We start from the raw sequence: 26031 nt of genomic DNA, 5'->3' as shown, positions 1-26031 counted from the left end.
GCTCTCTGCTCCACACAGAGGGCTGTGGTAGCTCAGTGGTCTGTGGTTGTGTCAGGAAGGGCAACCGGTGTAAAATCAATTCCCAAGTCTTTGTGTGAGTTAGTTCGCTGTGGTGACCCTTGAAGCAGGGAGCAGCCGAAAGGAAAAAAAAACAGAATAACTAGAAGGTTCACAATATCCTGATGAATGCTCAATGCTAGAAGGTTCACAGACATTTTAGGTGTTTTAACGTGTATAAAGTATAAAGAAAAAACTATTTTGGGAGTTTGGACAAACCTTCAAGGATAAAGGTCAATGCAATGACTTTTGTTGATTGTGCATGACCTTCAAGCTCTACGGTACCGCTCCATGAGAAACTGTCATACTGCCATTATCAATACAGAACTCAGATGTAGCACAGGATTAAAAACAATGGTTGTTGCATCTACAAATGTATCCTGAAACTGTTCTGTGCTGGAAAAAAACCAAACAAAAACAAAAAACAACGTGTCAGCTCTGAACTGAAACAAGCACCCATCAGAAAGACAGAGAAATAATGAGCATGTGTTTAATTGTTTGTCTTCATAGACACAGAGTGGGTGTATGTGAATGGTCTGGCTGCAAATCCAAAACTTCCTCTTGTTTTAAATGACATCATTAAAAGAGTACCAAACAGTGGCTTTTTATGTGGCAACACATGGGTAGGAGCAATTTTTATCATTTCATATTTGAAAAACTTATTTGTTTAATTTCTTTAGGATTACTTTTTTGTAGTTTTTATATTAATAATTTAATATTTTCTAAACAATATACATTTAGTTAGTATGTGATGTAATTTTTCTTGCATTAGTTTGTGTCTCGTCGTAACAATTACGAAGGATTGGTAAAGGCGGATTTTAAAGAGGCAACCCTATTTTCGAAAGGGACCTATCTTACACCTAGATGCAGCCAAAGACCAAAACGAAAGTTGGCCTATTGCTTATTTTTCAAGAAATCCAGCTCACAACGTTTAAATATATTAGGTGGTTGCCATGTTTGATTTTGATGTGGCAACCCAGCTTTCAGAAGGAACATTTCCTACACCTAGATGCAGCCACACATTAAAAAAAGAAGTCTGTAACTCACTTATTGTTTGTTATTGTGCTCACAACATGCAAGAATGGATGGACAGATGGAGGGTTTTTTTTTCTAATTCTACTTTTTGCTCTGCATTGGGTGATAATAAACTTACGTGCATGGTGTTTGTTTTTGTTTTTAACACTATAACTTAGCCTGACTACGTCACCTATAAAACTATATTAAGCCGATTTGTAACTCTAAATTGTCCCTTGGTGTGAGTTTTACAATGGTTATTTGTCTCTATAGCCGTTTTACCCCTGATGAGTGCAACATGAGTCGGTTTTCAGCTTATAGGTTATATTCTTGCTTTTGACCTATTGTCATTTTAAGTACTGTTTTTTGTTAAGCACTTTGGTCACCATCACCATGGTTGTGTAAAGTGCTATAGAAATAATTAAATAATAATAATTAAATAATATTCAAGTGTAGGTGAATTGTCACTTTGACTTGTTTTCTCACTCTGTGGATGGGCTAATCAGTGTAAAGTGGGCAGGCATCGTAACTGAAATTTAGCTTAAATTTTCTTAGCTTATTCCGATGCTTATAGGTCCGGGTGTAGCCATGTTGCACATCATCTCCAATATCTTGCAGTAAATTTGCACATCACTTTTAGTGCTGTTCAGAAAGGTCTGGACTTCGTCATTGGTCCATGGCACCATGTTTGGCGCTTCCATAGTGAAATAGACACTAGAAAACTAGAACAAACCAACTAACATGCTCTACAACAAATGTTTGCAGTTGTTGCTGGGCGGGTCATCCAGTGATGTAGCTCCGCTGGCCAATCAATGGCTGCTGTCTGCTTACATAAAAATTGTCACCTCGGAGCAGTTTGCTTAGAACCACGAAAAAGATGATTCCATAAATCAGACTGAGTGGGTACCGGCAGTGGGCAGGCCCTTAACTAGCGGGGTGTGGTGCAGAACCGAAGAGTGTAGTGACAGTGGTAAAACGCCATATCCGTCCCTGTGGTCTCTCGAACAGTGACTGTTCGACATGGGCACTAGTGACCCCCGCAACCACAGAATGAAGAAGAAGGCAAAAATAATGGATGGACAGATGAATAGAGGGATGTTGTAGCACATCTGAATGAAATAAGTTTCTTACCCCAGGACCTTGAGGAGAATCTGGAGGAGAAGCCTTTGGAATTAGTTTTTGACCTGAAAGACACAAATAAGAAGTACAGAAAGATAACAACCCTTTCAGAGATAAACTTCAAACAATCTTTTTAAAATGTGAAATTATTGTTGACGTTTTTGATTGACATTTGGTTACATACTAACGACTACATTTAAGTGTTTAATATGTTTTTAATTTTTATCACTACATCTTCTGCATGCTTTGTCATCTGGCAGCAGTTTTTTTTTATTTTATTTTTTTTGGGTAGACATTTAATGGAATATTAGTTGACAGAGGAATTAGGGGTTAAGAGTAAAATGTCAGATTTTAAATTACTTTCCTGTTGATTGGATTTCATGCAGTCTGGCATCCGGAGGTATAAAACCAAACCATAACAATGTGCACTGAATGACTGCAGTGAGCAATGGGATCCCTCAACTATTTACAAACATAACAAATGTATCCACTTTCACACAGACAAAGAGCCCGAGTTAGATTTAAACAGTGGTTTAAAGTGCAACAATGCATCTTGAAGATTTTTGGTGGGTAGCCATGGTAATACCAAAATGAAAAGCTTCCCAGCATCTCTTTGTCCTCCTCTCCCACTCTAGCTTGCTCTTTATGCTGGGCTTGACTGGCCTTTTGGAAATTGCTTCAGTTGCCTGGGGTGTCTTGCAGTAGCTCCCATCTGTTCAGACTACATGCATACAGAGTGGACATGTTATGGGACTGGCTGGCTCTATCTCTCAAATTTGCTCTGGCATTCTCCCCCTGGCAACCATTTTCTTTTTTAGGACTTGCTGTTCTTTCACAGCTACACTTATGGAACCCACAGAGAATTTGATTCCCCTCGTTAAAAGGACTGATGTGCAACTGGCCATTTGTTTGGGATCAATAAGAGGCCAGTTTGACAGCTGAGCAAACACCTATCCAACTCCAACTGGGCACATGTTTGTTTTATGAGCGGTGGATATTATATGAATACGACACAAGGGGACTTGCACAGAACACATTTTAAAATGTGAAGCATGCACATGTTTAACGTTGAAATAAAGGAATATGTGTTGAAGTACAAATATCTTTTTTTATATTGTCTTCTCTCGTCTGATTATTGGGAGCACAAAGTGAAGTGTGTTGTTCACATAAACAGCATTCAATTCAGTAGCTGAATTAGATTAAAATAAATGTATGTACTTGAAAAAAATTCCCAATACTACTAGAAGTCAAGTTGATGTTCATAAATAAGATAAAAGTCCATTCTGAGACTGTTTAATAATTTGGTAGTGAAATGCAATGGCTGAAATCATCAAAGATAAATCAGATAATTTACCAGAGATCTATATAAACAACACAAAGCATTTAATTTCCATGTGATCTGGTAAACACTGATTAAAATGTAATCAGTAAATCACCATGATTTCATGATCTCTAAAAGCACCATCTACACTCCTATGACAAAAGCGCTGATCAACCCTGTTCTCTTCTAAGAAAAACTAAAAGTCTCATTAGAGGGGCAATAATCAATTATACAAGCAGGGCTTGCTCAAGTTTGTCATGCTGTCCCTGGGATTGAGTGGCTGCGTTGCAACACTTTTAATCAATTCACTGACAGATTCACAACAAATCAGCAGTTTGGCTTTCGATAGGGGATGCAGACAGTGGCACATCATTTGTCTTTAGCTATGTGCGGTGGTGGAATATTTAATCACAACTTGGTTATAGTGGGAGGCCTGTTCAAAGCTCAGGGTTCAGAACCTAATTTAGGAAGGATATAGAGGAAGAAGCGTGCTTATTATGGAAGAGTCAAAAGAAATTCATCAAGAACTCCTCCCTGCCTGAAAAATAAAATGAAATATGATAAAACCTAAAGAAGCCTACACACAGTGGCATGATTTAGGTTTACTTTATTGCTCCTGTTTACTGCTTTTAGAAGAAAAAAAATAAACCAGCAAGCACAGTGGCATTTGAGATTTTTTATTTATTTTTTAACTTTTGGCAGCTCCCTTCCACAGTGAACCAAATCACATGAAGACTTGACAATTGTTTTTACCATGGATGTCCTTACTGACGCAACCACAGACCACCGAGCTACCACAGCCCTCTGTGTGGAGAAGGGAGCTGCCATCTAGGATGCCCAGGGGTTAAGGGCCATGCTTAAGGGTCCAGAGTGGGGAAAATGAGGTTGGAGGCAGGTGTGGGTGCTTCACCTTTCCCACCCACATTTTGATGTTGTTGGCCTGGGGAATTGAACAGGCGACCTTCCAATCTCTTATGCACCACCACTCCCCTGGCATATGAGAATAATATGGTGTTATAAAAATGTGAAGTGCACACTAAAAAAACTATTTCACGCTAAAAATATTTGATTTGGGGAATAAATATTTGGCAACGCAGATTTCACATAGACATTAAAGTGTAAAAAAATGTTCCCTCTCTAGTGAAGCTCTCATCACATGAATGTGCTACATCTAAACCTCTTGGACTGCTGCTGTAGACAGGAGTCATCGTTGGGCTCCAAAGGTCCTGTGTGCTTGCCATGGTGGAACATGAACTGGTTCTTCATCTGCTACAGCTTCTGGTTGTACTGATCATCCAACTTGCAACACACTGTCTATAGAACCGCTCTGTCCAGTTGGTCGAAGGCAGAGGAGATTAAGTCAGTCTATGAGATGAGAGACTCATTAGTGGATGAATGACATTGACGTTTGCTACTGAGGCCTTCCAAGATTATAAATGTGTTACAGGATGGATTTGGCAAAACTGTTTGGCTTAGCAGCACTAAACTTGTGCACCCAGCACCATCGATTGGTTGAAGACACAACTTTTGAATTCAATTAAATATATATATATATATATTTACATTAGAGATTTGTTTTCTCAGAGTTTGATTCTTTGCAACCTCAAGCTGCAAGTGAAAACACATGACCTACAAACTGTTTGTGTAGTCTTGGTACAGATTTGGAGACAATCCTAAGCTTGCTTGTCTTTATGTCGAACGTGGCGTCAAACTGAATCTGATGTTTGACAACATCTGCAGTTTTATTTCCTTTGAATCTTGTTATGAAGAAAATATCTAGGTCACAGCTGAGATAAACGCTTCTATAAGCTGAGTGGAAATGAACATTAGCTATTAAATGATGTTGAAGATTTGTCCTACGAACTAGTAAAAAATACCACTGCAAAAGATTTTATCACTTCTACTACATTTTAGTAAAACAATAAGATGAACGAATAAAGTTATGACTCAAAAGAATTGTTCAATTACTTGTTAAAAATGGCATTAACTTATTATAGAATTAACTAGCAGCCTAGTCCTTACTGTTTATGCTATTAATTAATGGATTCAGCATCAACCCACTAATTGTTAGTGAAGGGTTTAAAAACAGCAACAGCTGACTGTAGGAAAAACATTGTGCTTTTTATGTTTGTTAAGAAAACTGCTGAATAATATCAAACATTATACATGATTAAACGTCAAACTAGAAACTAAAGAGATGAGAATAAAACACTTTAAAGAAAAAAAGATTCATAAATGTCTTTGATAGTTCCGCGCATAACCCGTCATTTTAAAGTGTGCTCTGGAAAAAATATCTGCTTGAAAGACCACATGGCACAACTTCTGCTACCTCGCAGAAAGTATTAGAACACCCTTACTTCTTTGTGTGAACATAGAGGCGTAGGGGCTAAACCATAGAAGCAAATAGTGAAATTAATCATATTCAGAAAATGTAGTCACTGCTTTATGACTGGACTCCTGTAAGGGGAGTAACTGATGAAGTCCATGTTTCTCAACTACAGACCCGGAATGAACTGAATGAATGAATGAAATGAACTCCAGGAGAGGTTTGCTCAGATGTAAAGGATCTGCTTGTCTGTTCTTGAATCAAATTTAGTTGCTTTTCCAACTGTGACTTGCGCAGGTGATAGCACATGAACCAAGTGTGTGTCTAACAGCAAGTACAGTTTGTTGAGTCATGAAACTGAACCAAGTTATAATGCAAGAAGGCCAAAAGATACAAAAGTTTCGCAATATGAAACGTATGTATAACACAGGAATGCTACACCCGGTCTAATAATCAAGTTAAAACTAAACTATAACAATGCTGATTCCAACATGTTCATTTATAAGCACATTGCAGTAATAATTTTGAACATTTTTATTCCTGAATAAGTGATGTGTGTGTTGTATTTGAATTTCTTTCTTTAAACAGATGTGATCGAAGAGTGCAAACTAAAGTCTGTCCAAGGTTAAGAAGCCTAAAAGAACAGCCAAAGTCTTTTCCTTGCACTTTTAGTTTATCCTTCACTCCCCTCAGACCCCAGTAATGAAGTACAGCAATCATGCAGAGAGCAGGTGGTGCCACTGAGATAACGCTGCTCAGAGCTGGAGTACAGACTAGGTGGAGGACAGGCTAGTTTGATCATTAATTCTTTAATCTTTGGTTGATAACATTTTCTGTTACCGGACACTATATGTTTCCTAACTTTCATATATACAATATTCTTCTTACAAAATGCTAAACCATTAGTTGTAGAGAAGCAAAACTTAACTAAAGTTGTAAAATACTTTAAAGGTTGCAGTTGGTCTAAGAAAAAAAAAAGTCTTCAGATGTGATTTATTCTGTTCCTTGCAGAGTAATTAATGTGAGCTTAAAAACAATTATATCCATCATTATACATGATGATATTTACTCTGTGAGGGTGACGAAGGTGATTTTCTCTGATGTGACACATCCTCCTTCTTTGTCCTCTCAGGTACCCTTGGACTGGATGCCTTCCGTTCCAGCCTGGACAATAGCCAAAATCGTATCATGTCTTTTGCCTCAGAGTCCTCCTTGAAGGTAGAAAATATAAGACATTTCAGTAATACAGCTGATTTGATAAAACAGTGCAGTTCAAACGTATAAAATAACATACATGCTCATATACCATAACAATAACTGAGTGAATATTCACAGCAAAGGTGTAGAATTACTTTAAATCTAATATAAGCACTTTTACATCATTTAATATTTTTGACTTAGTTTTTTTTTTAATGTGACTGGTAAACAGTCTACAGTAAAATTATTATTTTGTGCAAAACATTAATTGATGGAATATGATTTTTGACAGGCACTCTTTAGAGACTTAGCAGCAACAACACAGATAATTGGAAAGGTTTTGTTTACAAACACATTTTTATGAGTGCTTAATGGTGCAAAAAGCACATTATTGAGACCCCTTCTTGTGCATTCTCTATATTTTAGTCCTCAAAGGATAGAAAAAGTCATTGCATTACCTGCAATGTGCTTGAAACAGAGACTGGTTTGGGGCTCTGGGTTTTGGAGGTCTCTGTGCTGTAGACCATCACTCCATAAGGGTTTGGCTTTGCACCTCCAAGCAGAACAAGCTGGATCTCTTTGTCTTTCCAGATAGATGGTTTCAGGAAGGGGCACCAAATTCCCCAACGAAGGCACTGCAAGAAGGCAGCTCGATGTGTGGAGGCAGCAAACACCTGCGCAGGAAGGTGGGGGGGAGACACAAAGACAAAAATCAGACCCAGACACTAGAGGAGTCCTCATTTTAACCTTAGCCTTAATAATTAACCCAAAAAAGTTAAATATGGTCCTCTGGACATTCAAAAAAACAAAACAAAGCAAATCAACAAAAAATGTAGAAACGTTTCGTCTCTCATCCAAGAGACTTCCTCAGTCTGAGGTGCTGTTTTCAGCTCAGTCTCTTAAATAATAACCTTAGTGTGTGTTTTAAAAAAACAAAAACAAAATGCAACCGTAATATTTAACACAAATAATCAGTACCACTAACTGGATCATTTTACATATGCAAATAAAAATGCAGCATAGTGTAAAGTTTAAGTAGCCATGAGTGTGAATTGATCCAGAGTTCTGAGATGTGAAACTGTGATTTTTTTTTTTTTTTTTGACAACCTGATTAACTTATTTTAGGAAACACTAGAAACCTTATTCTGATCCCTTTATTTCTCTGATCATGAAAGCAAATTGCAAAGAGTACGTCTAAATTTTTGTTCAATGAACCTAAATGACAGTGTTATATTTAATTTTGTACATGTTGCTAAATGTCTTCAGACACAAGTTTTAGAAGAATTTTGATTATTCATGAACCACCTTTACAATAAGAATTGTTTAAACATGCAAGAGAAGCTGAAACAGTTTGCTTTAATGCCTCCACAAAAATTCCCAGAGGCTTTCCTGAAACAAATAAGCTTGTGTGCCCAAGACTGTTATAATCAATCACAAGAAGAACAGTATAGAATGCGCGGCACAAGTTTCCACTGTGTCAAGACAAATGTAGCATATTATAGATTTCAGACAGTTTACAATTCCTCTGAGCACAATTTTCTACATGTAATAAAGACGATTCAATTAGCAGCTCTTCATTTGTATAAGTACTGACTTTAATATTAATGTTATAAGCAAACAAATCAATGTATTTGTTTAAATAAGATAAAAAGTCAAGAACTGCAAGTAACAGTTGAAGCATTTGGGTAAGCATTGTGCCATATGACACTAAAACCACTTAAACACTATCTGAAAAGAACTTGCAAACTTTTTTTAAATTATTTCTGAAAATTCTGGGTCTGATTTAGCTAAAACATAGGTGTCATTCTGTACTTTCAGTATTGAAAGCAAAAACCAAATTATTCTCTATTGATTTGTTTAATCCATTTTTCCACAACTCTAAAATCCTGTACTGAGTTAGATAGTTGTATCAGTGATATGCTGTGTATTGGCAGTGAACAGCAGGGGAGGTGGAGTTACAATGCATGCAGTAACTGTAGGAAGGACAAGATTGGTAAAAGAAGGCAAACTCTTAATAAAAGATTTACTAAAAATGGAAGAAAAGTTAATCTCTTTGATAATAAAAGCCAAATCAGACTTATCCCATACAGAACATGTTTGAAAACAAGAATGATATTCTTCCTTTTATTTCAATATCACATCAGTATCAGACCATGACTTATCAGCATCTGTTAAAAACATTGTTGTGATTTAATATGAAGAGTAATATACTCAAAAGCCATGTGATCGATGCTTACTGGTAGATAACGTTTGTTTGCATGGAAATAACTTTAGCAGTCAAGAGCTGATGCCCAGATGTTATTAAATAGATGTTAATACATAAAAAACAGAAAGGAAAAAAAATAAGCTGAGAAACTCACCTGTACAAAACAAAATGTGCTGAGCTTTCAAGCAATATCAACAAAGTCCATGCTCAATAATCCAGGTATACTATCCAACAATTTTCAGTCAGGTCATCTGGACTGAGGAAGTCTTTCGGATGATAGACGAAACGTTTCTACATTTTTTTGTTTTGTTTTGCTTTGTTTTGTTTTTTGAATGTCCAGAGGACCAGATTTAACTTTTTTTTAGATTTTTCTACCTGGATTATTGAGCATGCATCAGGATATGTCATCTGGACGGTGTCTTTTTTTGTGCTGAAACATTTCACCTTCCATCCAGAAGGCTTCATCAGTCAAGGAAACACACAACACAAAACTGATTCTTCTCCCAACAGCTTACTCCAAAGAGGAACAAACCAGTTATGTTGGTGCTATATGGTCTCTTTTTTCAAGCAATATGTAAATCTATAAAGAGAACACACAAGCACAGACTTAGTCACTCAAACGGAGCAAAACAATTTTATTCTGCCTGGTTATTACTACAAATTGTTTACATTGTCAAAAAACAAAAACAACAACAACAACAAAACCAAGCAAATTGTCAAACTAGTCTTTATAATTTATGTATTTATTTGTTTTACAACAGCCATATATATATACATAATTTGTATGAATAAATGCAATAATTGTATTTTTCATTGGGCTTGCAAGGCCACAAAGTGTTTTTGTTACAAGGTGAGTTGTGCACAACAAATATATAAATGATTTAATACAGCACTATCTACACGGGTGAAGTCATTGAAAAAACTGGCCATGCATCGAGTGATACTTTAAAATCAATTTGCAAAGTTTGAGGAACTAGTGTAGGTTTGGATGAAAAGTTAACACTGGCAGAGATTAAATATTCTGTTGTGACTGTGATGGCACAGAAGTTAGACTGCCTTCTGGTTTCATTATAGGGAACATTTTAGATAATTTAATTAAAACTGTTCAGCTTATTGTCACTGATTTCCATTTAAAGTTAATGTTTAGTTAGGCTTAGGTCTCTCTTTTTTCCTAAAATAAATAAATATAGTTTCAACAACAACAAAAGAGACTGTAAACAGCTGTTTTATCCAATTAAATTTAATTCAGTTTATTTATATAGCACCAAGTCACAACAGAAGTCATCTCAGGACAACGAACAGAAACATATTCAGACATATTATGTCTGAACAAATGTATTTTTTATGGTTTGTGGTCAAATGTTACAGAAAAAAAAATCAGAATCTATGATTAGTTGTTAATAAAAATCCTTGGATTAGTTAATCATATCAGTGTATACTTCAAAGTTTTCCAATTACAACATGAATGAAATTGGGTTTTTAGTGTTTCTAAACTTAGTCAATTTAATTAGTTGCCAATTTCTTCAGGTCAACCTTTTCATATACCGGTAGCACAAGGGAAAAATACATTAATTACTATTGTAGGTACAGATTTTAAGTAAAAAAAAAAAAAAAGTGTATAACTTTAGTAAAGGGAGAAGATTGTCATTTACCATTTTAATGTATCTTTTTTTTAAATCAGAATAATGACTGCATTTTTATTACAAGGCTGTAGGTATTTAATAAAACCTAGAGAAGAATGCTGACTCTGAGTAGAAAACCAAAGTCCTGGTACTACTAACCTTTTGTCAAACTTAGATTACGATCGTTAAAGCTGACACACATACACGACCTCCAACAGGAAGTTCTCCATATACACTGTTCTTTGTGTTCACTATGGAGCAAACCTTTGGTTTTACAACTGATGGGTTGTCGGGATGAATATGCCTGGATTTTTAACCTTTTAACATCAGCGTCATTGTGCTTCAGCAGTGTGGATTTCTTTGTGTAGGGTAGTATGGTCATACTTGTTCCTGACCCCAAGGTGGTTGGGTACTCATCCAGTTATCAGTGATACTCGAGGAATGAATCATAGTGCCAAAAACAGGAAAACGTCGGGGTTTGCAAACAAAAGTCTTAACAGTGTCTTCCTACAGTTCACCTGTTCTCTCAGTATACTCAGACACTTTAAACTATTTTAATAATGCACAAAGATGCCCCATACACACACTATTGTTATCAGTGATTGGACTGGTGATTGAATGATGATGACTCGTGCACACCTATTACAAAACTTGTTTCTTTTCTCACTCGCTGGCATTAAGAATAGTTTGGGTGTGATGTATTAAGCAGTCTCAACATTATTAAACAGAATGATGTCTCGTGATGCCAAATCCATCTTTCACTACCGTCAATCAAAGACCTTTTATAGTTGTGAACAGAATAACTTCAACTTCGATCATGACAAAATAAAATTATTGTTATTCCAGCTGTAAGAGGTCTTTCCAAACTAAACAAAAGCACAAAACATTTTGTTCTTTGAGGCAAACATTTACAAGCGCAGTCTCTGGTGAGGGCAAATTGAAAATGTCAGTTTATTTTGCATTATGCAAAGTAATCTTGCTGACCAATTAAAAAAAAATAAAGTCAAGTGTTCAGATAGGTTAATGGAGCTGACATTTAAAACAGGACGAGAAATAGTGCATTCCAGGAGGGACTAAGAGTGCTCAAGGTATAAAGGTTAAATACATCTGAATATTCCCTTTTTATTATATAAACAAACACGGTTACAACTCTACTCTGTTTTGTATTTTCATGGATGCCATGTCCTTTGTTTTATTTAAACTTATCAGTCGCAATGGCAGCATTAACTGTGGAATTTTGTATTTTGATTTGTGGTTCGGTTACATGAAGATTTGTTAGCCATGTGGTCATTGACTATATTTGACAGAAAACTGAGAGGGTCAAGTCCTTTCTGTCCCCCATACTCTGTCTGTCCAACTGTCCGTGCTGGGAGCGTGATAACTTAAAAAAAAGTGATGTACAGAAATCCATTTTTGTGTGCGTCTACATCTGGGCATAAGATAAGTTACTATTAAAAATTGGGTTGCCGCGTCAACCCCCCCCCCACACACACACACACACACACATACATATGACCGACCACACCTATCATTTGAGGAAACTATTCTTTATAGTTGATATTTTGCCTAAAAAATGAGTTTCCTCAAATGATTGGGGTGGCCGAAGATTAATCGAATTAGAAACATGTTATCAAAAAATTATGCAGAGAAACGGATTCATACATTTGTCACATCTAGACTGGACTATTGCAATGGTTTGTTATCTGAATGTCCAAATATATATTTTTTAAATTATTTCATTAATCCAAAATGCTGCTTCCAGAGTCTTAACTGGAGTTAGTAGGAGAGATCATATCTCTCCAGTTTTAGCGTCTCTCCACTGGCTCCCTGTCAAATTCAGAATATAATTCAAAATCTTACTTCTAACCTACAAAGCTCTCAACAACCTACATCCATCTTATTACAAATCTTATTGTTCCATATTTTCCTAACAGAGCACTTAGCTCTCAGACTGCAGGCTTATGTGCGGTTCCTAGAGTTTCCAAGAGCAGAATGGAAGATCTTTCAGTTATCAGGCTCCTCTTTTGTGGATCCAACTTCCAGTTTCTGTCTGTGAGGCTGACACACTGTCCAGTTTTAAGACTGGGCTTAAGACTTTCCTTTTTGATAAATCCTATAGTTAGGGTTGGCTTGTTATGCTGCCATAGACTTAAACTATTGGAGGACAAATTGACCTCATTTCTTAAAATGAACTGTTACAAATGAAAAGTTTTCATTTGAAATTATTTCTTTCTTAACATGTGATTCTCGACCTGCCATTGTGTATCTGTTCCTCCTTCCAGTCCTCTCAAACCCGGCCAGTAGAAGCAGATGGCCGCTTGTCCTGAGCCTGGTTCTGCAGGAGGTTTCTTCCTTATGAGGGAGTTTTTCCTTTCCACCATTGCCTTCATGCTTGATCAAGATGATAGTCTGCGATGGAGTTTAACTCAAAGCAGACTGATCCACTTTTTTTTTTCGTCAGATAATTAACGTTATTAACTTACTTTTTTATATATACGAATGTTTCTGTTCAGTGCCCTGAGATGACTTCTGTTGTGACTTGGTGCTATATAAATAAACTGAACTGAATTGACAAAAGTCACCATTGGCTACCCCCCGGTTCCACCATTGCACCTGGTATGGATAAATTGCTCCCTCCACTCACCAGAAGTTGACACTCAGCACTAACTTGGACTAGTGTAACTCCTACTCACTTGAATATCCTAAACCATATGTGTCAAACTCAAGGCCCGGGGGCCAAATGTGGCCCTCCTTGACATCTTATCTGGCCACCAAGATGATATGTGAAACGTAAAATACTTCTATCACTTGAATTGTTTCAGTAATCTTTTATAATGATGTCGAAAGCACAACTGAGAACATCAAATGAGACCAATCAAACTCTTGTTGAGGAACCTGTGACCAAGAAAATATGTTGGGTATCTGATTTGAGTTAATGTAGTTTCTGAAATTGGCCCTTAGTTTGAAAAAGGTTTTAATTCTGGACCCCTTTTGGAAGTGAGTTTGACAGCCCTGTCCTAAACTAAAAACATTAGGGTTTACTTGCATTTCTTGTTTAATTTCAGTCCAGAAAAACATTATTATCAAAAACTACAAATCCATTATCCAATCCCTCAGACACGAGGGATATCAACTTACTACTTGTATTTATTACATTATGCACACCTAAGACTAGGTCTATAAAGTATCACAAGTCTCCAATGACCATATATGCTGACCAATACCCAATCTCCCATCACAGAGGGAAACTGGTTTCAAACTATAATGTTAGCCTCAAGTGGCACACACTTTAAAACCTATTCCTTTAAACTGTAAGCTCAGAAAAAAATATGACAGCCATTAAAACATGAAGCAGTGTGTTCCCTCTTGAAGCACTGCCTGTGTTTCCATCTCATGAGGTGGAATTAATATGATGCTTTATATGAAACATTAAACCAGAGCAGTCTGTTTTCTAAGTTAGAATGTTGTACAAAGAAAAATTATGTCTAAAAAAAACGTTTTTTCATTGCAAGAAAAGTCGCCTGTGAAAAATTGTGATAATTTATCAAATGTGTTCCTTTTTCTCCCCACACTCTATCTCTAACATGTCTGCGTTCCTGCAGAACATGATGGAAAAAGCAAAATGAGTGTCTAGCACATGACCCAGTACTCACTTCTTGTATTATTCATTGAATATATTGCAGAAGGAGAGATGCCGGCTAAGTTGGGAATGAATGAGAGAGACAAAAGACCAATTAAGGGGTTATATTTTCTGCTGGGATGCTTACAGCCTTTTTATGTGTCCGACAATCCGTTTATATGACACACTTTCAGTATTCAAGTACTAAGAAACTTAGAAAAACTTCTGTTCAAAATTGTACAAAATAGGTGCAAGGGAAGACAAGAAAAAGCAGTGACTTAAAATAACCCCTTATCAGAATGAAACATTTATGTCCAGAACTCAAAACACAAAATAAATGGCAGGTAATTCTTTTGAACAGTCAAAGCGGAAGATCTTTTCATTTTTATTTTTATTTTTCTAAAATGCCACACCGCAATGAATAATTTCAAGTGAGAGTCAAAACAAGTAGCAGCACAACATGCCATGGTTTCAGTGCTGTGGTTTCAAAGTAATTTTGGGCTGTGTGATCTATATGAACAGCGTGAAGCATTGACAGCTTGGGATGGAAAACAACACAACTGAGGGAATCTTAAAGAGACTCTTTAGAATAAAAAGAACAACAAAAAAAAAAAATCCATTTAAATCTATAGACAAAAAATTCACATTAAGAACCTAGTCCATTAACTGAAAAAAAAAATCTAGTCAAAAGTGCAAACAAAACAACAATATTAGTGATTTTCTTGATTTTAATACAGCAAAAATGAATGTTACAGCTACATGAAAGTGTTTAGTCATGAGAGCACAGCACAGTAGGGGGTAGTTAGCTGATTTATGCATGGGGTGAAGATCTCTATTGAGAATGAAGAAGCCAAAAGGGTCAAGCAAATCGACCTATTCTGAGCACCAAAGCAACTCAGTGAGTCCTAATCAATTGCAAAGCCTGCTGCAAATGCAGCCTGGTGGCAGCAAAGAAGCATTAAATCAATTAGGTTTTATTTTAGTGGAAATAAAGAATAATGTTTTGTACTTTCACTGTTTTGGGCAGGAAACATTGAAATTACTCAAATAATGTGCCATTTAAATTAAAAGTTGCCTTTAAAGCTGTTTGTTCTGACACTGTTTATTATGTCTGAGAAGACAGAATGATCAATAGCCAATTTCCCCAAAGTGTGATTACATTCCTGATTTGAGTGTTAAATGCTATATCTAAAATAAGTCATTAACTTACTCTCAAGCAAGCAATTGTTTTAATACTGCACTTGGTAGAAGGGAAAAAAAATATAGAAATATAAGCCTAGGGCAAAAACAAAGAGGAAAGAAACTTTTTTGATAAAGTTCTACTGAAAACAATAACAAGCAATGTCACACCACACATAATTGCTCCAACTGGCAAAATGTTTTCTGAGGGAGAGGTATCTATCAACCTTGTTCATAGGAGTAAAATGTAATGCTGCATTCAGTGCATTGTTTCCAGACTAATAATGAAAGTTATATGTCTCAAATAAACTACAGGGGAGAAACCTGAAGCAAGAAAGGTAATCATCAAACTTCTGGAGGGCATCAAGGAGGAGGAGAAAAAATATTATCAAGCTGAGACAGAGGACAAGTTTTTTACATCACATAAAAGTGGAAACACAGCAGACAAAAAGAGCTGCAAGCAGAGACACTACAGATCTGATACACCACCACCAAAATATCATTAATCACAGAAACAGCTCTAAAACTATGCCTTTTTAGTTTTTACTATTATGTTCCAACATGAAACAGGAAAGTTTGTGGTAAGCTGAGATAAAGCACTTGGAAGTAACGAATCTATGGAAAAACTCAAAAAAACTAGAAAGAAATTTGGTGACTTGGGGCTTTCATCTGAAAGTATTCCTAAATTAGAGGGATGTGAGCATTGATGGGAGACAAAGTCTGACGGTTATTACTATTACTGCAGTCTGTTGAGCTGTAGCAGTCATTATTTCAGCTAAGACCCTGTGACAGGCACCAGCCCAGAGGTACTACTAATTCTCCAGGATGACATGCCCTAAAGAAGTGAGTGAACATGCTTCAGTATCATTAAATTTAAGAGCGCTAAAGCGCCCTTGTTTTAACCATCCATGAAAGTATTCTAAAATAACCCGGCACACTATGTTCAGATGAAATCAAGACTATAAAGATGTGGCATTCTCTGAGCTATTGATACTACATTTCAAAGGTGGCTTTATTCAAAGTCAAGTTTACTTCTAAGGACATTTTGCTGACATTTCTAATGTCTAAATGTACTAGTACAGACATCTTGAAATTAAAGCCTAATATTACTTGAAGTAATGCCAGAGTTTGAGACTAAGATCATCGCAGGTTAAGAAATGTTGGATAATGACTTGTAATTGTTCTGGTAAAACCTTGTAAACAACTTTATTTACAATCTCATGCAATATTGCAAGATGTCATCCTCCCAGTCCATGTTGTGGAAGACGCTTAGCTTCTATCACATCAAATCTTAGCTCAATATCTGAAATAAATAAACAAATAAATAAAAAGAAAATGACTAGGTTACAGCCGATTGGGTATTGGGTAGCGTTGATCATTTCGGCAGCCATCATGGAGTGGAATGACTAAAAGTTAGTCAGTTATGAATATGAATCCAATGATTACTTTCTCAAAGTTCTATTAATATCCATTTAGTTGTTCATGATATATTCTGCTATCAAAGAAATAAAGTTAGCTCCAACATAAAATGTTTAAATTGTAGGCAAAATTCTCACACAATATGTATATCTTGAACTATGCATGGTTATTGACTCTCAGCTACGTTCACACCAAATTTTCCAATTATATCTTTAAAATTGACTGATATTTAGTAATTGTTTGTTTTCTAGGGACAGCTAGTTGTGGCACCCATCTTGAATTGGACTGGCTCTAAAAGGTAACTCAGGCAGCTGTAGATGTATAGTCAATGATTATTTTCTGAAAGTTGCATTCATCTAGAGGTTCAAGAAATATTTTTGCTAACAGACAGAGATGAACCCAATGCCAAACTTCAGTCAGGAAGGAAGTTGGTCAGTAGGTAGGTAGGTAGGGTTTTTGGATGGACGGATGGATGGATGGATGGATGGATGGATGGATGGTAAAACATCCATCTATCCATCCATCCATCCATTATTTTTGCCTGCTTCCTTCTTTTTCGGGTTGTGGGGGTAACTGGTGCCCATGTCCAGTAGTCACTGAGCGAGAGGCGGGGGACACCCTGGACAGGTCTCCAGTCCATCACAGGGACAGGGACACATAGAGACAAATGAGACAAACAACTGTTCACTCTCTCACTCACAATTTAGAGTTACCAATCAGCCCAACATGCATGTTTTTGGTCTGTGGGAGGAAACCAGAATACCCGGAGAAAACCCACGCATGCACAGACAGAAAATGCAAACTCCACCCAGAAAGGTCCCGGGCCGGGATTTGAACCGGCAACCTTCTCTCTGAGAGACAAGAGCTCTACAAACTGCACCGCCATGCTGCCCGGATGGCAAAACAGCATTTCAAAAACATAAACAACATCCATTTGTATATCATAATTTTCCTTCCTCTGAATTTATAGCATGATAGACGACTAATGAGTGGCATCCACGGCTAAATTTATGTGAACGTGTTTAAATAAAAGCAGTAGCATGAAGTGCTCAGTGAATATTAATCCTCCATCAAAGCAGTAGATCTTACAAACCCCTCTGAAGAAATAAAAATCAACTTTTGTTAATGATATGTCAACTTTTAACTACCAAATCACTTGCAGGAAGTTATGACATTTACCCGTAGGCACACGTGCATGTGTTAATGCACGCAAATACTCTTCACATAAAAACTTGCAAACATGTGCTTTCCCCCCTTAAATGAATCCAAAGGTAACACATTTGTCTCATTTTTAATAACAGCAACAATTTATCTACTCTGGTCTTGTTGTGCGATGCCATCAGAAACAGCACAGCTAAGAACAGACATTTGTTAAGGGTTCAAATTAGCTCTAAAATGACACTGGCTACTTGGTATCTCTCGACTGTTTTTAATTAAAATCATTCCAATCCTGGCCTTAGTTCCTCCACATAGAGAGGATGAGGCATGAGTTTGAGTTGGAAATCACAAGACAACGATTAGATGTTCAAATATCATCACCAATGCTTCTCTGGTTGCCAGGGCGCAGCATCCATCTGGAGAAGGATGGCACTGCTGGCAGGCACTGACAGAGTAAGACTCACCCTGGGCTGATCGCAGGGGGAGATTGATGCACTTCTCTGTGGGGGGAGAACTGACATTCATTTTAATTAGGCAGGAGGAATACTGTGTCTGCGGCATGTAGCTTCCCTTGCCTCGTCTTCAACGTTTTTTTTTTCTTGTTGAAATAAAAGAGTAAAGGAGTTTTTATGAAGGAATGAACTCTAGAAAAGGCCACCAATCAACCACTACGTATCACTTCAAATTCCAGATGACATTACTTTACATAAGATATTTGATTAACATTTAATTAACATTTGTATGACATTTCGTTTCAGAACTAAACAAATATTTAACTGGCACGATCCACACCAGCAGCAATTTGATAAAGGTAGCACCACAGCAGTGCAAAAGGGAGGAGCTGAAAAAGTTCATAATGTAGTAAAGGTATTTTAATTAGCATGTGATTGGGGGAAGGCTTTAGTACTATCATTTTTAGCAACCATTTGGAAGAAGCGGGTAAAGATAACAGATAGATGGATGGATTTCTAAAGTGTGCTAGCTCCTCCAATAATTATCCAAGAAAGACAGAAAAACGGCACTCACCAAGAGAAGTCACAGGAAAAACACACAACAATCTATAGAGCATGTACTGCTGGTGAGCCAATTAAAACCCAAACAAGAGACTCTGTGGCACAAAGGAGAAGCTGCACTCCAACACCTTTAATAAACCCTGCTGCTCGCCACAATTCTGCTTTCTGCTCCACATTCTGTTTGTCTTCCATTCCATGGCTCTGACAACAGAGGATGAGAAATAAAAATTGATTTAAAAAAAGGGATTTATTTTTGTACAAGTAGAAGCCTTTTCCTGACTATATATACAAAGTTTCTCTAAGTTTCAGTATAATACTGGAGATGCAGCTGGGTATTCTTGTCTTTTTTTTTTTTCAAATGTGGTGTAGTTTTTGTCAGATTTTTCTTGTTTTGAAGTTTCTAATTAGCACATTAAACAGAGCTACTTCAACTGCTGTATCGGTCGACAGGGCGGAACTGCACATCCAGCAACGCAGCAGGCCTGTCAAAGCTTTGGATTTTCAAAACAGTGTGCTTCGGGCAGTGGTGAAAGCAATACTGCACGTAGAAGAGGAAAAACACACACAGCAAAAGTTGTGAGAAAAATATTTACCAATATTGCCATCCTAAGTTTCTTTTCTGCAGCAATAATCAAACATTTGTAACAAAGTAGATGAAATTATTGTATGGTTTTACAAGTGAAGACAAAATATTCCACTTCAAAAGCAGCATATTTTTCATTGTGTTTTTTTGTAATCACTAACAAAGATTGCTTCATTTTTTTTTCTTTTTTAGATTATAAAGTAGGAACATTAAAAGAACTCAACTCCCGAAGCTACTCCGTTTATAGATAATGTCAGATGGTGATCAAATCTAACAGCAACAGTTGCAACAAACTTGACAGCAACCAGTAAGTACTGGAAGGACTGTTTTTTTTTTTTGTAATGTCAACACTTTGAACACTTGTTTTCCCAGTTAAACACACAAGAGGTTATGTGAGCACTACAGTCCTCAATTTGACTCAAACAGTAAACTGACCCAAACTCCACACATCGACTGATGAGCACAATACCACATACACACACATTTTAACTTGTTGTTTACCTAAAAAATATTTATTACAATCACTATCAATCTGTTTTGAACAAGACTCTGCAGATCTGAGGCACAATCTGAAAATGCACCAAGTAGAGCAGTAAGATGTTACATGGTAAATGGACGGTACTTATATAGCACCTTTCTATCTTATCAACATACTCAAAGTGCTTTACAACACAATCTGCGCCATCATTTACCCATTCATTCAGCACTCTATTATACCTATACAAAGACTAGTCAGTGCTTTATCACATTCGTACACCAATGGGACACACATCAGAGGCAATAAGGGGTACAGTGTCTTGCCCAGGGACACTTCAGTAAGTGACTGCTGGTGGAATCGAACCCCCAACTCTTGCATTGAAGGACGACCGTTCTAACCACTCAGCCACAGCCGCCCATTATAAGAACAGACACATTAAATCACACAATAATAGCATGTTTTCCAACAAAGACACAATTTATGGTTGTGAATACATTAAAAAAATGTGTTTAAAAAAAAAACTGTCCTGCGTTATTAATGCAGGACAGTGAACACTATAAATTTATTTTTGGGGTGTAGTATTTATTGTGCTTAAGTTACAACTGGCTATAATACTTTCCTGCGGTGAAATAGTTTACTGGGGTGGCATGGTGGCACAGTTGGTAGAGCTGCCGCCTCTCAGCGAGAAGGACGCCAGATCAAATCCCAGCCAAGGAGCCATTCTGGGAGGAGTTTGCATGTTCTCTCCATGCATGTGTGGGTTTTATCCAGGTACTCTGGTTTCAGTTCAGTTTGTTTATATAGCACCAAGTCACAACAGAAGTCATCTCAGGGCACTGAACAGAAACATGTATATACTGCATATAAAAATAAGTTAACACTATTTAACTGAGGAGCGGACTGTTTTGAATTTAACTCCATCGCAGAACTCTCATCTTGAGCAAGCATGAAGGCAACAGTGGAAAGGAAAAACTCCCTCATGAGGAAGAAACCTTTAGCAGACGAGGCTAGGACAAGTGCAGATGAAAAACATGCATGTTAGGCTGATTGGTAACTCAAAATTGTCCATAAGTAAGAGTGAGAGAGTTGTCGTTTGTCTGATTTGTCCCTGTGATGGACTGGAGACCTGTCCAGGTGTACTCCGCCTCTTGCAGCTGGATATGGACACCAGTGACCTGTGACCCGAAAAGGAAGGAACAGGTAAAAGATAATGGAGAAGGGATAAAGTAGTTTACTGCCACATTCATGACCCCAGTGTCTACATGTCAGGCAACATACTTTCCTATAATGCAACTCCATTGCATTTGTATCTCTTTCTTTCATCAAATTTAAATACTGCATTAGTCAAAAGTGAATCTTTGCACACTTTGTTTCCTTTTTCTTCTTCTTGCAAAGTATGCAACCACAGTTTCCAAATATGTATGCATAAAAAAAAGTATAGTCATTAAAAGCAATCTTAATTATACTGTGTAGCAAGTTTGTAAAAGTTTAAAACAATATACCAAACTAAAATTTAAGTGTATCATTTCTTGTTTGTTTGTTTTTCCTGACATTTTGTTTATGAAGAAAATAAATCCTTTCCTAAACACTAAATTTTAACCTAAAATTAATTAGTCACTGATGGTTCTTACAATGACTGAGAAAAGTTCAGTTAATTTATTGTGTTTTTATAGCACTGGTGTTTCCTTTGAAACAAAACATAAAATGCTTTGTACAGAACAGAGAACCAAGCGTGTTGTCAGCTTCAGTCCTGCGTCTGCATATTTCCAGACGAGAGTTCAGTAAAGTGCAAAAGAGTGAGTTTGTTTAAAGGTCAAGCATTAATGGTAACACTTCCTCAGACGCTCGGTAATCAACTGTGCCACTCACCAAACTGAGTTAGGGTTAAAGGTTACACAACACGAAGAAATGAGGCAGGTAACATTTTCTTTGCTGGCTGTGTGCTAGGCTTTTATAAAAAGGAGAACCTATTTCAGTACATGACACATATTACTACTGCCAGCACCTTTTTTCAGCAATACACATGTGCTATCGTGTAATAGCTTAGGAGAGTCACCAATTACTGTTTTGGGGAGGTGACTCACAGCTAACAGTGTCTCTGGACTAATGGTAGTAGTTGGTAAAAGGATGAACTCAACTATCTCCTATCAATATATGGCTTGTTTGAACAACTACTGCTTTGTGTCCTTCATTGTAAGGTTGTGACCCAGAAGCAGTTACTCATTTCCCCCGTCAGTGTTTGGGATGACTGCTGCTGTCTCTTCAACAAATCGCTCACCAGAAAAAAAGACAAAGTCATTCAAGCCAGCAGCGCCTTCATCCCCAATTTCTCTGGACCAGCCCACCCATTAGTGATGAGCTAGCGCTTGTCAGCAAAAGAAGGCAGGCAACAACAAGCCTCATCGTCCTGTATTAAGTCATACAGCATGTCAGTACATTACTGGGCTCAGTGGATGAACGGTGGTTGAAGAGAGGCAGCAAACAGCAGTGGAGGAGATGTCTCAAATGAAGTTACAGTCGGGAGAAATTGGTGCTGACAGAACACAATTAGGAAAGCTGTCTTTGCCTAATATCACCCCGTCAGTAACCCAAGTACTCTCACAGCAAGTTATGCTGCGTCCACTTTTAAGAAGAAAACTAAATGCATGCTGTACTAAGATGAATAACTTTCTTTCAAAGTTTAAGTATGGGAAGGTACAATAAAGAGCTAATAAACCTCAAAACGGTTAAGATTTTTACAAAAGCATAGAATAATAAAGAATACAACAACAAATGCTTAGATGAAGATATTTTGTTGTACCGGTAATGATCTTGACATAATGCACAAACTTTAAGTGTCATATTTCCTCCCTGTTAAGCAGCTGAAGTGACTTTATGTGGTTGCTTTGTATCAGTCTGGAAAAGCGAGCAACAATTCAGGGTTTTCTTTCTTTCCTACATCGATTTGCTAAAAATCACTCCCAAAAGGATTGATTAACATTTACTTTTTAATATTTTTATGGTATGTTGTTTAAAGATAGAGTAATAAGTTATGTGTTTTAGTAACCTCCGAAACAAGTTTTATTTGGTTTTTGACTGCGGTTGTTTAGGCCTAAATTGCTGCCCCTCAGGTGCAAATACTCAATAGTTACAAAACGTTAAGACTCTAAAAGCACTGAGTATTTAATTATTCAGTATGTTTCTCTTCAGATCTTAAAACTGGTATATAGATGAAGAAAACTAAAAATATTAACATGATTAAATAAATCGGAACAAACAAGTGATGACAATATGTATGACAATACATTTTCCACATTGTAACAACTCAAGTAGCACCCACAACTGTAAAGTCACACTGCAGTACTATTTATTACTATAATATGATATATTTATGTATAATTAGTCAATATTTAGTTATATTTATTCACGCCCATGCTTAAAATATAAATTAATAAATTAGCGCAACAAACATTAGGGGTGGCGCTGAGGTTAGAGAAGCGAACTCATGATTGGAAGGTCACTGGTTCAAATCCCCCTGCTGACTGTAACATCAAAATGTGGGTGGGGAAGGTGAGGCAACCACATCTGCCTCCACCCTTATTTGCCCCACTCTAGGCCCTTGAGCAAGGCTATTTTTGATCTTAAAAAACATGAAAAAATCTAACCATCACATATAATGCTACCACTAATTTCATACAGACTTCAGGCTTGTTCAGCTTTTGTGGTCTGTATACATATCTATAAAATGATCATATGACAGTTGTGGTGTCAGTTGTTTTATTTTATTTTAACAACACATTAACCAGTGTTTGGAATGAGAAGACGTGTTCTAGCAGACAACTTTGCAGACAGTCAGCCAAAGGGCGTTGGGCGGAAATGCACTGCTAGGGTGGTGAAGTCGCCAGGTGGTGCTTAGCTTTGCCTAGCTTAGCTTAGCTTAGTTTAGCATAGCTGTGTGAATGTCACCATTCTCCTGTACGTGTTTTGTTACTCTCATGTATAAAACAACCCCCGCAAATTTATGGATGATTTTTGGGGTTACATGTTTTGCATTATACACAAAAAATATGGTAACTGGAACTTTCAAATACTGTAAATTTTCAACTTGTTTCTCTTTTCCTTCCACAGTTTTTCTGTTTCTTAACAAGCAGTCAGCAAAGTGCTGTGAAACAATGTGCTGGACATGGACATGCAGAGGTCCTGTTGTGCACATTTCATTAAGTCATAAGCAGTGAGAGCTATGCCCAGTGATACAATAGGATCTTGATAAGAGAAAGATAAATACAGACTAAATGAGTAAATCACTCAGAGAACGAGGACACAGTGGAAGGCAAGAAGTGGACATGTTTAATTTGCCTGTAAAATAAGTTGATTATTTGAAGTTCATTAACCTCAGACACTCTGAGAACAGCCTGTCGGCTATATTCACAGTTTCTCTTTTATCCTCAGCCTGCTTCATTTGAACTGTTATCTCCATCCTTCTAAATGCTGCTATGAACATGAGAAAATTATATTCAGAGGTTCAAGGAGGAAGTGTGTTACACAGTGAGACAAGACAGAAAGAACAAGCAAATTGCAAAACTAAATTCAAATATACCAAAGCAGACAAATGACGACGCTGTGTGAGTTTCTTCAGAACTAAAGGCAATGACTGCAATGTAATTTTGCAAAAAGGAGGTCATCCTTGTTCTTCGACTTACAGTAAGAAGCGGACCAACTTTCAACATGGCAAGGAGGAGGCATGTAGGCAGTCTCAGAGCACCGGGTGATTGTCTCTGTATTGCAGTGGTAATGTTTTGAGAGTGAAAAAGGATTACAGCAAACTACTTATACTCCCCTTTCACCCACCTTAGCCCCCTCAGTATACATCAAAAGATATAAGTCTATTAAATCTGAGGAAATAACAAATAAAAAAGGCAGTCTCCATTTTCCAACCATACAAGCACCATCCCACATTAGAGGCTTCTCCCCAATGTTGCACTATGCAGCACCATCTAGTGTTAATGTTAACAATGAAAGCCAGAGCAGCCTGGAGCAGCCTCGAAAATGTAAGGACACATGTTTAGTAGTCTCTGTGTGAGCTTATTAAATGTGTAACTCAAGGATAAACACACACACACACACAAAATGGCAGAGCTCATCAGGTTTTCCACTGCTCTGTGACTTTATGAATTTAAAGATCATTGTAACACATTATTTACCTTATAATATGATCTTCATTTAATCATGTAATTTAATTTCACATATATATATATATATAAAAGATTGTCATATGTATTAAACAATATAGTAGTGTCTGAAAATATATATAATATTATTTTACCATCTTTCATTGATTGCTGCAACTGCTTTCAGGGCATTTTAAGGTCTACACAAACCGATCAAATGGGGTATGAGTAGGGCTTTTTCAAAATGTTTTCAAGAACAATTAAATTTTAAGATGCACCAAATCAGTAAGTGAGTAGCAGATATAGACATAAGAAAATAAAAATAAAAGCAGCCTTGATCTTTGCAAATTTTAGAACTATCAGATTTGTATGATTTTTTTAAACTAAATATTTGATTTTTTTTTTATGAAAAAAAAAAGTTTGACAATCCAAAATGATCATTTATATTTGTGAAGTTTGTTTTTGTCACCCTCACTTGCAATGCTAAGATAACGTATGAGTACAAATGTGCAACATATTTATAATATAATATTGATGGATGGATGGATGGATGGATGGATGGATGGATGGATG

The 26031-nt window shown here is 36.9% G+C and overlaps 1 protein-coding gene across 1 annotated transcript in view; it reads right to left on the bottom strand.

Moving 5' to 3' along the window:
- Positions 1-26031, bottom strand: part of nphp4 (nephronophthisis 4) — a 188119-nt gene that overhangs the window by 82636 nt on the left and 79452 nt on the right. Inside the window, exons 9-11 of the mRNA XM_037684334.1 lie at positions 7493-7708; positions 6907-7048; positions 2203-2255 (exon numbers count right to left, since the gene is read on the bottom strand). Of these exons, the coding sequence (XP_037540262.1) occupies positions 2203-2255; positions 6907-7048; positions 7493-7708 (411 nt within the window). The remainder of the gene's footprint in view (positions 1-2202; positions 2256-6906; positions 7049-7492; positions 7709-26031) is intronic.

This window comes from Nematolebias whitei, chromosome 11, assembly GCF_014905685.2.
Source record: "Nematolebias whitei isolate Nwh7 chromosome 11, NemWhi1, whole genome shotgun sequence".
NCBI lineage: Eukaryota > Metazoa > Chordata > Actinopteri > Cyprinodontiformes > Rivulidae > Nematolebias > Nematolebias whitei.
Note: the sequence above shows the minus strand (reverse complement) of the source record. Positions and strands in the feature narration are given on the sequence as shown.